Source organism: Pongo pygmaeus, chromosome 9 (assembly GCF_028885625.2).
Source record: "Pongo pygmaeus isolate AG05252 chromosome 9, NHGRI_mPonPyg2-v2.0_pri, whole genome shotgun sequence".
NCBI lineage: Eukaryota > Metazoa > Chordata > Mammalia > Primates > Hominidae > Pongo > Pongo pygmaeus.
Genome location: NC_072382.2, coordinates 13,941,000 through 13,954,235, shown reverse-complemented (window position 1 = coordinate 13,954,235; position 13,236 = coordinate 13,941,000). Strand labels below are relative to the sequence as shown.

General features: G+C 51.3%; 1 protein-coding gene across 1 annotated transcript; it reads left to right on the top strand.

Annotated features, from left to right (window-relative positions):
- Window positions 1-2,378: 2,378 nt before the first annotated feature.
- Window positions 2,379-11,512, top strand: LOC129007810 (pepsin A-4-like). Its single transcript, XM_054439088.1, has 9 exons — window positions 2,379-2,434; window positions 2,923-3,085; window positions 5,342-5,459; window positions 6,315-6,433; window positions 7,110-7,309; window positions 8,652-8,768; window positions 9,901-10,045; window positions 10,147-10,245; window positions 11,363-11,512. The coding sequence occupies exons 1-9, from the start codon at window positions 2,379-2,381 to the stop codon at window positions 11,510-11,512; spliced, it is 1,167 nt and encodes a 388-aa protein (XP_054295063.1).
- Window positions 11,513-13,236: the final 1,724 nt, after the last annotated feature.

The following is a 13,236-nucleotide window of genomic DNA, read 5'->3' as shown; positions in this document are numbered from 1 at the left end:
GAGAAGGAGGCACCAGAAGACGTGAACGTGGAAAATGCAAGGGTTAGTCATACTGGAGTGAGATTCACAGTTAAAAAAAGAAAAGAAAACAAAAGAAAATGGGCCCAGGATTCACATTTCGGGCACAAAGATGTCAACTAACAGGGGAGTCTGAAATGTCAATGTGTTTTCTACTAACCACCACTGTCCCTGAACTTATCCACACTGCCCACTCCTGAATACTCACCTGGAGGCACTGGGGGAAACTTGGAGCTGTTTTAGAACCTGTGGCTCTCACGGCTGGACAGTCTGAGGATGCCTCATGGGATCTGATTTCAGAACAAGACCCTGAGACAGGGCTTCCTATCCACATCATGACCTCCCCCCTCCCCTGTCTTCCTCCCCAGCAATTTCTGCATCAGAGTTTTCACTCTACTTTGTGCACTGAATCAAAGCTCACAAAGTGGAGGATCCATTGGGTTGGTAAGCATCCTCTTTCTTTGTTGTTTGTTTGTTTGTTTGTGACAGAGTCTAGCTCTGTCGCCCAGGCTGGAGTGCAGTGACACGATCTCAGGTCACTGCAACTGTGTCCCGAATTGGTTCCTTCCAGTGGATTGTTGGTTTTGCTGACTTCAAGAATGAAGCCGCGGACCCTCGCGGTGAGTGTTACAGTTCTTCAAGATGGTGTGTCCAGAGTTTGTTCCTTCAGATGTTCAGATGTGTCCGGAGTTTCTTTCTTCCAGTGGGTTCGTGATCTGGCTGGCTTCAGGAGTGAAGCTGCAGACCTTCGCAGTGAGTGTAACAGCTGGTGCTTCCTGGTGCGTTTACAAACCCTTCAGCTAGACACAGAGTGCTGATTGGTCCATTTACAAGCCTTTATCTAGACACAGAATGCTGATTGCTGCATTTACAATCCTTTAGCTAACACAAAAGTTCTCCAAGTCCCTACCCAACTCAGAAGCCCAGACGGCTTCACCTCTCACAATCTCTGCCTCCTGGGTTCAAGCGATTCTCCTGCCTTAGCCTCCCCAGTAGCTGGGATTACAGGCGCCCACCACCATGCCCAGCTAACTTTTCTACTTTTAGTAGAGATGGGGTTTCACTATGCTGGCCAGGCTAGTCTTGAAGTCCTGACCTCAGGTGATTCACCTGCCTCACCCTCCCAAAGTACTGGGATTACAAGCGTGAGCCCGGCCAAGCATCCTCTTTCTAAGTCACTCACCCACGAGTATGAATTGTATGCCCAGATTGCTTTGCTCTGTTGTAGCTGATTTCAACCTAGTTGTAAGCCTGCAGCACCTGGAGAAATCAGACCCAGGTGGGATCTCAAAGGTGGAGAGGGTGGGAAAGGAGCAAAAGAAAGAGAAGGCATGCAGAAAGGGAGGGACACAGATTCCAAAGACATACCTGGCCTGTCTGAAGTTTGCCTCCTCCAGGAAGGGAAGGCAGCATTCTCCCGGTGCTCTCTCCCTCCTCCCCTGTGTACTGCGCACATCTCCTTCCCAGACTCAGCCCAGTTGCAACAAAAGAAAGCCACAAGTCCCATAGGCTAGTCAGACGCCCAACAACCCCACACAATGACACTTATGTGGGGAATTGTGTCCTGAGTCCCAAACGACCGACCCCCCCAATGTGCTGTGGATAAGCAGTGACCACAACCAATACCACCTATGACTGAGTCGGGGGCTGCTCTCTAAGAATCCCAGCTGCGTGCCCACTGGGACAAATCAGGCTACCTGGGGCTCCTTCACATCTGTCCAATGCTGTGTTAAACGCGCTTTTAACCAATTTTGTCGAAATGCTCAGCCTGTAAAATTTTAATGTCGGCCCTTGTCGATGCTTCAGAAATAAGCCTGTGGCAGTGGGATAGAGCAAAACTCCATCAGTAAAGAAAGGAAAGAAAGGGAGAAAGGGAGAAAGAGAGAACGAGAGAAAGAGAAAGAAAGAAAGAAAAAGAAAGAAAGAAAGAAAGAAAGAGAAAGCAAGAGAAAGAAGGAAAGGAAGGAAAGAAAAGAAAGGAAACAAGGGAAAAGAAAACAAATGAGCCTCCAGGTCATTGCTTAGAAAGAAAAAGAAAGAAAACGAAGAAAAAAAGAAAAGAAAAAAGCCTCCAGGTCATTGCTCCTCTCTCTCTCTGTGGGTCCACCCCCATGGCACCCTTCTCCCTCCCCATGGCACAAGGTTACAATGGAAAGTGCCTCAGCTGGAAAGGTCTCAGAATGTGGCTCAGGGCAGCGACAATCTTATCAGGAGCTTTTCTGTTTGGGATCAAGGGAACCGGTGACCTTCCGAGGCCGATAAGGTGGGACCCGAGTTGTATATAAGGGGCAGCTCATGCTGCTGCTCTGCACCTTCCTCCCGTCTTGCCTTCTCCCTGGAGTTGGAATCCGGGAACAACCATGAAGTGGCTGCTGCTGCTCGGTCTGGTGGCGCTCTCTGAGTGCATCATGTACAAGTGAGTCCAGGTGGCGTGGGTGTGAAGACGCTGCCTCTCACATCACCTTTCTTTCCTCCCGTGTCTTCCTTCTTCCCTTTTTTCTCTCTCTCTCTCTACCGCTGTCTCCAGCCCCCTTTTCTGCCTCTCTGTCTGCCCTTTTGGGAGGCAGCCCTGCAGACATGGTTAAAACTTGGGCCTAGCCTGACTCTGGCTCCCAGCTCCACCACTAGTCAGCTTAACTTCTTTGCATTATGGGGCAGAAGTGAGAGCTTCTCCCTTCCTTCCATCTTCCTCTCTTAGATCAGCTGGTTAAGAGTCCAGCCTGGGTTTGGTTCCCAGCTCCACCACTAGTCAGCTTAACTTCTTTGCATTATTGGGCAGAAGTGGGGGCGTCTCCCTTCCTTCCTTCTTCCTCTCTTAGACCAGCTTCCCTTCCCTTCTGGGGCTGCCACAGCACCCGCTGTGCAGAATCCTTGCCTAATTCCTCTTCCTTCTCCAAACCACAGAGTCCCCCTCATCAGAAAGAAGTCCTTGAGGCGCACCCTGTCTGAGCATGGCCTGCTGAAGGACTTCCTGAAGAAGCACAACCTCAACCCAGCCAGAAAGTACTTCCCCCAGTGGGAGGCTCCCACCCTGGTAGATGAACAGCCCCTGGAGAACTACCTGGATGTGAGTGTGTGGGCAAGTGGTGGGGTCAACTCTGCGGAATTGGCCGGCAGGAAAGAGGGTGTCCCAGGGGTCTTGGAGGACGGGCCTGGGCTCTGAGGCTCCAGGCAGTGACCCAGAGTCTGCCCCCTAGATGTCAGGGGCCCAGGGCAGGCAGGAAAGCTCACAGTCAAAGCTGTTGTTCTTTTGTTCATTCATTCATTCGTTCACTCCTTCATGCAATGTTAATTTCTTCTGAGCGCCTCCTTATATGTCAGGGCCTGTGCTGGGCTCAGGGGGAGACAGCGGTGACCAAACTCATAGCCTAGGAGAGAAACATAATAATCAAGGAATCTCGCAAACCAATGAAAAGAACAGGCAGCAGGAGGACTACAGAGTGAAGGTGTCACACTGCGAGAGTCTGCCACTTGGGCAGGGAGCCTCCCTGGAGCCATGCAGGAAGAGCGGGAGTTTCCAAGAGAACAAGACAGAACTCCGCAGAGCCTGATCCCTTGTGCCAAACCCTGTAGCAGGCAGGAGCACAGTGCGTTTGAAGGGGAGCCGAGAGGGAGGGAAGAAAGGTGCTGCAGACTGAGGCCCAGGAGACGAGGAGTGGACTGAGAGAGGCTCCATCCTAACTGCCTCTGGTATATCTTAAACAGGGGAGTGACAAGATCAGATCTGAGTTTCAGAAAGATCACCCTGACTTTCTTATTTGAGACCGAATAACAAACACCCTGCCCTCCCACAGATATTGTATGTCCCCTCTGTGCCTGGCACAGGGCACAGGGCACAAAGCAGTGATGCCCGTGGTTCAGAGACTGGCCTCTGCCGTCCAACAGACCTGGTGCAAATGTGGGTCCTAGTGCCTCTAAGCCACAGGACCTTGGACAAGTCATTTAAATACTCTGAGCCTGTTTCTTGGTCTGGAAAACAGAACCACTAATATCTAGCATCAGAGATTGTTGCCAGGAATTAATACAATCATGTTTTCTGGAGTACTTAGCATGGGGTCTGGCAGGCCCTTGGTAAGAGGCTTGGTTAGCGCATTTATTTAGTTCACAAATATTTAACAAATATTGGCACCTCTCTATGTGCCAGAGGCTATGCAAGTTGCCAAAATGATGGTGAATAACCAAAGTTCCTGGAGCTTATACTCTAAAGGGGATGACAAATAAACAACCATGTAAGATAATTTCAGGTAATGATGAGGGCCATGACAAATTAATTAATTGGACTATGGGGAAAAAGAAGATAGAGAGGGGGCAAATTTAGATAAAGTGGTCACGGAAGGCCTGTTGGCAGAGGGGACATTTGACTAGAGATTCAAATGATTGATTTTTGAAAAAAGGATCAGCCAAGGAAAGTTCTAGAATAAACATTTTCCTGGCATAAGAATAGCTAGTGCAAAGGCCCTAGGGCAGGAGTGACTAGTCATCACCAAAGAACAGCAAGCAGACCAGTGTGGCAGGAACAGAGCCGGCAAGGCAGGCAAATGCTGCCACTGAGAAAATACTGTTTGGTTGGCTGAGGCGGGTGGATAACTTGAGGTCACGAGTTCGAGACCAGCCTGACAACATGGTGAAACCCCGTCTCTACTAAAAATACAAAAATTAGCCGGGCGTGATGGCACACACCTGTAATCTCAGCTATTTGGGAGGCTGAGGCAGGAGAATCACTGGAACCCAGGAAGCGGAGGATGCAGTGAGCCAAAATTGTACCACTGTACTCTGGCCTGGACAACAGAGCGAGACCTGTCTCAAAAAAAAAAAAAAGAATAAAAATACTGGCAATGCCCTTTCTTACAACCTGCTGTACACATCTAGATGTAGAAATAAGAAAACTGGACACGTTTCCATCTTTAGGTGGTTTGCTTAGCTTCTGATACACGATTTAAGGCACAAGCACTTAAGCTGTCACTTGCCCAGTGCTAGAAGTTTCCACCCCCATTCTCCGAGAACATGCGCTGTAAGGATGGGAAGACTGTGACAGACAAGACAACAGCTGAAGAGGGAACAGCAGATTGTTAAGTGCTTGTAGTGCTTAGCAGAGAGCAGAGGGTAAATTGGGGAAGCAATCAGGGAAGACTTGAAGGAGGAAGGGACGCCACGGCTGGGCTTTGAAGGATGAAGGCAGTGGCTGGGAAGAGAAACACAAGAACTGTGAGGAACGAAAGAAAAGATGGAGAGGTGAACTGAGGAGATGACCCAGAGACAGCCCCTAGGGAGGCCCCAAAACAGAGTCCCCGGTCCATGAACTGCCCTGTCCTTGCCTGGACAGATGGAGTACTTCGGCTCTATCGGCATCGGAACTCCTGCCCAGGATTTCACGGTCATCTTTGACACCGGCTCCTCCAACCTGTGGGTGCCCTCAGTCTACTGCTCCAGTCTCGCCTGCAGTAAGTGCCCAGCCCGCCCTACCCCACTCTCGCTCCCCAGCACCAGCCGACCCTGTGGAATCCTGGACACCTGCGGGCTTCAGACAGCTCCCACCTCAAGCCTGCTGGAGCCACTCAACAGGCATTTATTGAGCACCTACTATGGGCCAAGCACTGGGCTCAGGGGGTAAAGGGATGAATGATATAATCCCTGAGGTCAAAGACTTCACATTCTGAGGGCAGAGAGAAGCTCTCCTAAATAACCACAGCCTGGGAGAGGAAGTATGGGGGGCCCAAAGCAAGACGGGGCCAAAGGGCTGTAGAATAGCCCACCAGGAAAGAGTCCAGTGCGTGTGAGAAAATGGCTCCAAAGCCTGGCTAGAATATGCCGGAGGTCAGTGCTGAGCTCGTTTAAAAAAAAAATCATAGGTTTGCTAATGAAAGAGAGTTTGTCTTTGGAAGTCATGAACAATGTGTGTTGCAGGTTCCTTCCTCTTCTAGTGTTTTCACCTGAGTTTTAATGAAGATAAGGTGTCTGGCATCATCCACATCATAACGGGAGCACTGGCCGGGGGCTAGACGGTGAAAGTGCTCATCACTGGGCAGCTACAGGCCTGCTCCCCTCAATGTTCACCTGGAGGGGTCCCCAGGAGGCCCTTGGGGTTGGCTGGGGACCTGTCATCAGTGAATGGTCCCAGTAGTTCAAAGAGACAGGACAGGACCTGGGGTCTCTTGGGCTCCGAGGGTCTAGGGGGAAAGGTCACTGCTCACCTCGAGAGCCCCTCCCAGGGCCAGGACACCCCATCCCAGGAAGACATCCAGCCCATGACCTTCACCCAGCTCTGACAGACTGACAATCACCGCTTGTCTTTGCAGCCAACCACAACCTCTTCAACCCTGAGGATTCCTCCACCTACCAATCCACCAGCGAGACAGTCTCCATCGCCTATGGCACCGGCAGCATGACAGGCATCCTTGGATATGACACTGTCCAGGTGGGCACTTGCAGGCTGCCGCTGCATCCCCCCCATCAGGCACACCCAAAATAAGCTTATTCCAGCAAGATGAGTCTTGGTGATCACAAAAGTAACCTGATTGGGGGTGCAGGGTGGGGGAGAAGCAGCAGAGATGTCACAGACATTGCTAGCTTGGGTGGCAGTCAGTAAAAGGGTGGGATGCCAGGAGCCATAAGCCAGCCTCAGCTCCACACAAGCAGAAACTTATGGAGTGTGGGGAGATTCAATAAAGGCTCAATTCTCTACTAGCACCTCCTCTTCTTCCTTCTTCTCACGACATGCAGCACCCCAAGTCATGAAGTCTCCACAAGCCCTCCCTGCTATTTGCGGGGCATGGCAGGGGTCAAACGCCTGGGGTCTAGGGTCTGCTTTGCATTTGTTCATCAGAAACACAAACACCCAGTGACCATCTGTCCTCCAGCAAAATCTCACCCTGAGTCATAGACTGTGGCCATCTGGAGAGCAGCTGCCATGGTTACCTCCAGCAGAGGAATGAGCATTCCAGGAGACAGTCCCTCTCCCCTCCTTCCGGGCTGATACCCTGGAAGCCAAGTCCTGCATGAGATGAACCAGGGTGGCTCTGGGCCTAAGGCTGGCACCCAGAGCTCAGTGAACATGACCTGATGGTGAACATCATCTCGGTTTCCCCACCCAGGTTGGAGGCATCTCTGACACCAATCAGATCTTCGGCCTGAGCGAGACCGAACCCGGCTCCTTCCTGTATTATGCTCCCTTTGACGGCATCCTGGGGCTGGCCTACCCCAGCATTTCCTCCTCTGGGGCCACACCCGTCTTTGACAACATCTGGAACCAGGGCCTAGTTTCTCAGGACCTCTTCTCTGTCTACCTCAGCGCGTAAGTTGAGTGGAGAGGGGCCTCCTCCCACCTCCCCCTCCAGACGTCACAGTGTTCTGGCTCAGCAGGAGCTGTCCAAGGCTGGCTGCGATGGAGAGGGTCTTGGGAAGCAAGGGATTTGGAAAGTCAATGTCTGAGGCTGGAGAAGTGTGTCTTTGGAGAGTAATAGTGCCAAGTCTGTCTCTGACGGGCCATGTGCACTCCATCTTATTTTACCAGCATCTTTGTCCCCTTGATGTGCACAACTCAAATATCATCAGCCATTTACCCCTCTGTGCCGGTTCCCTCATCCTTGGCCCCCAAAGATGCCATTTAAAGTGAATACACTTGGTCAGGCGTGGTGGCTCATGCCTGCAATCCCAGCACTTTGTGAGTCTGAGGCGGGAGGATCACCTGAAGTCAGGAATTCAAGACGGGGTTTCACCGTGATAGCCAGGATGGTCTCGATCTCCTGACCGCCTTGGTCTCCCAAAGTGCTGCGATTACAGGCGTGAGCCACCGCGCCCGGCCCTGGATGATTAATTTTCGACATTTGCTTCCGCATCTAACCTGAAACTGCAGAGATTTGAAAAATGAATATTGCAATAACAAGGACTCCTGCAATTTACAACAGGAAGGCTCTTTGTCATGTGTTCCTCTTGGCCAGTTAATGTTCGAGGTGGCTCTGAAACATCATCTGCCTCTGTGAGCACTTAAATATTTCATGTGGGGCCACTGTATCTCCCCAGCCAGATCCGAGTTTCTCGATCTGGGCACTGTTAACATTTCAGACCCGCATACGTCCCTGCCGCCAGGGACTGTCCCGTGCACTGTAGGATGTTTGGCAGCATCCCCAGCCTCCACCCATGAGATGCCGGCAGCATCTCCTAACCTCACCCAATCATGACAATCCAAAATGTCTCCAGACATTCCCCTGGGGGCAAAACTGCTCCCACCAAAGAACCAGTGGCCTCCACCATCAAGTCTTTAAGAGCCGACACTGTCACACACTCACTTCCCTGGGGTCCCCATGGCAACTAGAGTGGGTACCACAGTGGAAACCATACACTCAACCTATAAGGCCTGTGTTCTTCCAAACGTAGTTCCACCACTCCCCCGCTGTGTGACCTTGGGCAGGTGGCCTCAGCCTCCCTCAGGATCAGTGTCCTCATGGTAAGTGGAAATAACAGTGACAGTGCCCACTGCATGGGCCCTGGCCTAAGAGGAAAAGAAACCACATGGTCACACCCCACGACAGCCCTGGAAAGTGCCCAATCAAGGGTAGCTCTCACGAGGCAACAGCAGATGGTCACACAAATGGACGAACAAAAAAATTTATGTCTTCTCCCCTCACTTTCCATAGCGATGACCAGAGTGGCAGCGTGGTGATATTTGGTGGCATTGACTCTTCTTACTACACTGGAAGTCTGAACTGGGTGCCTGTTACTGTCGAGGGTTACTGGCAGATCACCGTGGACAGGTGAGACTGCCATGGATGGGCAGCATCCAGGCCTGGGCCCTAGATCCCATTTCCTTATGGATTCATAGCTAACCAGCTTTCCAGAATCCCCCCAGGAACAGCTGGCAAAGGGGAACACACTCCAGGGGGAAGGTGGAAGTTGGCCAAGCCAAAGAGACCCCTAGAAAGACACCTCCCTGAGGGAGGAGAGAAGAGCTGTCTGGGAAGCCGAGACTCTGCAAGGGTGAGATAGCCACTGTCCTCCTAGTCACGGAGGCAGGACCATACACCAGCATCCCTGGGGAGAGCGGGGGACCCACCTGTTCACACATCTCACAATTTAAGGGGCCTGTGAACCAGCACATGCTCCTCCCACTCAAGGAAACATGTCACTTTCAGTCTAGAAGTGGGCCAAAATGGCTAAGAAATTGTCTGAAGTCACTTCGTTCCACCCTCCCCTTCAGGGCCTCCCTGGTCTGCCTTGCAGCTTCATTTCCGCGCTGTTCTTCCCCCAGCTGGCCTGCTAGGGTGCCCAGTTATGCGGGTTTTCCCAAGAATGAACAATTTCCCAGGACAGAGACTTTCAGTACTAAAACTGGGACCAGCCCAGGCAAACCCGGACACATGGATCACCTTATGTCTGCCCAGCCATGCTAAAATTTCACCATTTCCTCCAACTCCTGCCCCAGCCCTCTGGTCTCTGTCCCTCCCCGCATACCATCCCCTGATGATGTCCTCCTTCTCTCTTCATCTGCCTGGCATCCCCGGATGTCTGTTCCCCTGGCTGCTCCCCTTCACCACCTCTCACCCTGGACCCTGTTTTTGTTCCCTGCCACATGCCTGGCTGCTCATCTTGCCCTTCTGCCAACATAACTTATCTTGCTAGCTAGGCTGGGAGCTCCCTGCAGCCTGGAACTGTGAGGCTGTCTTGTTTAGCTTGGCATTTCCCATGCCTGGCAGAGAGTAGGCACTTGTGAAATATTTGTAGGGTAAATGAATGCGGGATGAATGAGTGCGTGAACGAGAGAAACAGAAATTTCACGTATTGGCCAATGGATGGGTGGGGAAGAATGTCTGGGTTCACCTCCTGGTTCCTCCTTGGAGAGAAGTACCCCTGAGGGCTCAGGGACCTTAACTTGCTTCTTGCCCTCAGCATCACCATGAACGGAGAGGCCATCGCCTGCGCTGAGGGCTGCCAGGCCATTGTTGACACTGGCACCTCTCTGCTGACCGGCCCAACCAGCCCCATTGCCAACATCCAGAGCGACATCGGAGCCAGCGAGAACTCAGATGGCGACGTGAGTCCAGCCCTGACTGCTCTGTTCTACACTCAAGTAGTGGGTGTGCCAGGCAGAAGGGACGAAAACCCTTCTAACATTTCCACCCTCACTCTTTCCAGATGGTGGTCAGCTGCTCAGCCATCAGCAGCCTGCCCGACATCGTCTTCACCATCAATGGAGTCCAGTACCCCCTGCCACCCAGTGCCTACATCCTGCAGGTGAGGGGGCTCTGGACCAACCACTAGAGGGGTTCACACAGAATGTGGCCACACAGTCCCCCTCTGCAGAGGGAAAGTGCACTTCCACGAGCTGAAGCCAACAGGCAGAAGCAGACGAACATCTGCCCTAGACAGCCTCCAGAGAAAAAGAATATATTAAAAACAAATGCAGGAATAAGAACTCGGATACAGCCCCCTAAGGGAACAAGTGACGTAAAAGTTAATCGAGTGAAAATAGGATTCTATTTGGACCCCTGGGTCCAAGTCCTGGGTCTGAATCACTAGCCCATTGATTCTGAGCAAACTACAGCTCATCTCACCCTTAGTTTTCTCATCCAAAAAGTAGAGATGGCAGCTTTCCCCACCCTCAGAGTGCAGTTAGGTTAACCAAGTGAGACTGATCACATCAGACCTACCAACGGTTGGGCAAATGGAAATCCTAATTTCCATAGGCTGGGGCTTCCCACACTTCTACCATCTCTATCAAGTAGCAAATCTTTAGCTATACGAGCCACAAGAAAACTCTTTCCCTTCTGTTATTATAACGTCAGGCGGAAAACTAATTTTGCCAGTGGACTCATGTTACTCAACAAGAAGCACTGATGCCTGGGCTCCCCCACCGATTCTGATTACATTAGGAGAGGGAAAGGCCTGAGCAATGGGATGGGGCTGCGGGGGTTCAAAGCTCCCCAGGTGATGTGCAGACAAGGTCGAAGCACAGTGACTTACTGAGGCAAGAGGGCTAATAGCTCATCCGCTTTGCCCCTGACCAGATCAGAATAACAATGAGAAAAGGCTGTGGCAGCAGGGTTTTCAAACTCCTTCCTAGCAGCTGAATTCTCCCTAAGCCCCTTAGCACCGATGCTGATGTCAGGGTTCCTGTGCCTGCCAGAAACACCAGATAATGGCCAGTAATGCATAGAAACCAGTCGTTCAGTGGACTGCTTCTGCAGGCCGACTCCAGGCCAAGAACAGCCGAGTCCCTGGACACTGAGCCAGGAAGCTCCTCCTTGCATGTGCCTTGCAGCTGGACCAGGGCGCCCTGGATGTTTATCACCCAGCGCCTATCACTACTGAATTGGTGTCCGAGCTCCACTTTTATTCTCCTTTTCTCCAGAGCGAGGGGAGCTGCATCAGTGGCTTCCAGGGCATGAACGTCCCCACCGAATCTGGAGAGCTTTGGATCCTGGGTGATGTCTTCATCCGCCAGTACTTTACTGTCTTCGACAGGGCAAACAACCAGGTCGGCCTGGCTCCCGTGGCTTAAGCCTAAGTCTTTCCAGCCACCTCCCGGGATGATCTGGCCTCCGTCCTGTGCCCACTTTAGATGTATCTAATTCTCCTGACTGTTCTTCCCAGGGGAGTGTGGAGGTCTTGGCCCTGTTCCCTGTCCTACCAATAATGTAGAATAAAAACATAACCTACTGAAACAGGTTTTGTGGAGCTGCTTCTCTTTGCTCGTCTTTTTCCTTCACATCACTGGGGATACAACGCCAGGGCAGGGATGAAAATGACCACATCCACTTGGATGGCCCCCAACATAGTGACCCCAGCAGGGGACACTTCATGATGGAACCAGGAAGACAGAGGGGCTTCAGGGGGTTGTGCTGGAAGCATCATAAAAAGACCTGGGGGCCAAAAATGCTGGGCTCATTGTCTTCTCATAGAAAGGACACTGAGAGCTGAGATCATACCATTGTACTCCAGCCTGGGCGACACAGAGCGACTACAGCTCAAAAAAAAAAATTGGGCACTGAAGCTCTTAGTTGAGGGAGTCAACTTCTTACTTCTCCCAAAGCCAATAAGAGATCATGAGAAGGCTGGACACAGTGGCTCACGCCTGTAATCCCAGCACTTTGGGAGGCTGAGTCGGACAGGTCACCTGAGGTCAGGAGTTTGAGACCGGCCTGACCAATATGGGGAAACCCTGTCTCTATTAAAAATGCAAAAATTAGCTGGGCATGGTGGTACATGCCTGTACTCCCAGCTACTCGGGAGGCTGAGGCAGGAGCATCACTTGAATGTGTAAGGCAGAGGTTGCAGCGAGCTGAGATTGCACCATTGCACTCTAGCCTGGGCGACAGAGCAAGACTCCATCTCAAAAAAAAAAAAAAAAAAATAGAGATCATGAGGAAAGGCAAGCAGTCAGGAGAGTCAGGAGAGGTGGACACTAATGGTGATGTCCCTAAGTAGATAGAACAGGGAAGTGTTGTCTGCAAGACATGGACAGGAGAAGTGGAAGAAGCTGACACCCCACAGTCTTCCAGGATGATCTTGTGATTCGCTGGCTACCAAGACTAACAGTTAATCTCCCCAAGGTCCCAGGCATAAAACACCGAACTCATCTGTTTCCCCATCTGTAACCAAAGAGAATGGTGTTCCACTTCCCTGAGCAGAGGTTGTGAGACGGAGAATTAAGCATGTTCATTAGCATATATGCCCTAGAAAGGCAAAGAGAAAACGGAGCAGTTTCTCAGACTGGGCTTGGTAGACAATGTTCAATAGAAAACACAGTTTCAAAATAAGTATAGAATATGCTACATTCTAGGCCCTTCCCCAGGGTTCACCAGCTACAGTTCCCAATCAAAGGCTCTGACAAGTCCTGCTGCAAAGTCATCTGTTTCATTTTAACTCAGCTGAGCTTCATCTCAGATTCTCTCTTACTAGTAAGTCTATTACAGCCCTGGGCTCCTCGGCATGCATGCTGGGAAAATTCCCATAGCTCCTGCTTCTGGTGACAGCCAACCCAGGCTATCTGCTGAAGACACAGGCCCAAAGGCTGGAGCTGGGCTCTAGGAAGGGCGGGGGTGAGCTCCAACACCCAGTCTCCCCAGGGTCACTCTCACCCTCCCAAGCCCATTTTCCATAGCTGAATAAACTTTAGGAAACATAAATTTCATCTCATCCCTTGCTTGCTTTAAACTCTTAATGCCTTCTTGCCATTGCCGTTGGAATAAAACAGAAAATCTTTCACATAGTTCCAGGTCCTGT

Bases quoted from the DNA above. Each gene is read 5' to 3' on its own strand.
- LOC129007810 (XM_054439088.1), top strand. From the start codon at position 2,379: ATGAAGTGGCTGCTGCTGCTCGGTCTGGTGGCGCTCTCTGAGTGCATC. The intron at 3,086-5,341 runs GTGAGTGTGTGG...TTGCCTGGACAG, and splicing joins CCCTGGAGAACTACCTGGAT to ATGGAGTACTTCGGCTCTAT. The intron at 5,460-6,314 runs GTAAGTGCCCAG...TTGTCTTTGCAG, and splicing joins CTGCTCCAGTCTCGCCTGCA to CCAACCACAACCTCTTCAAC.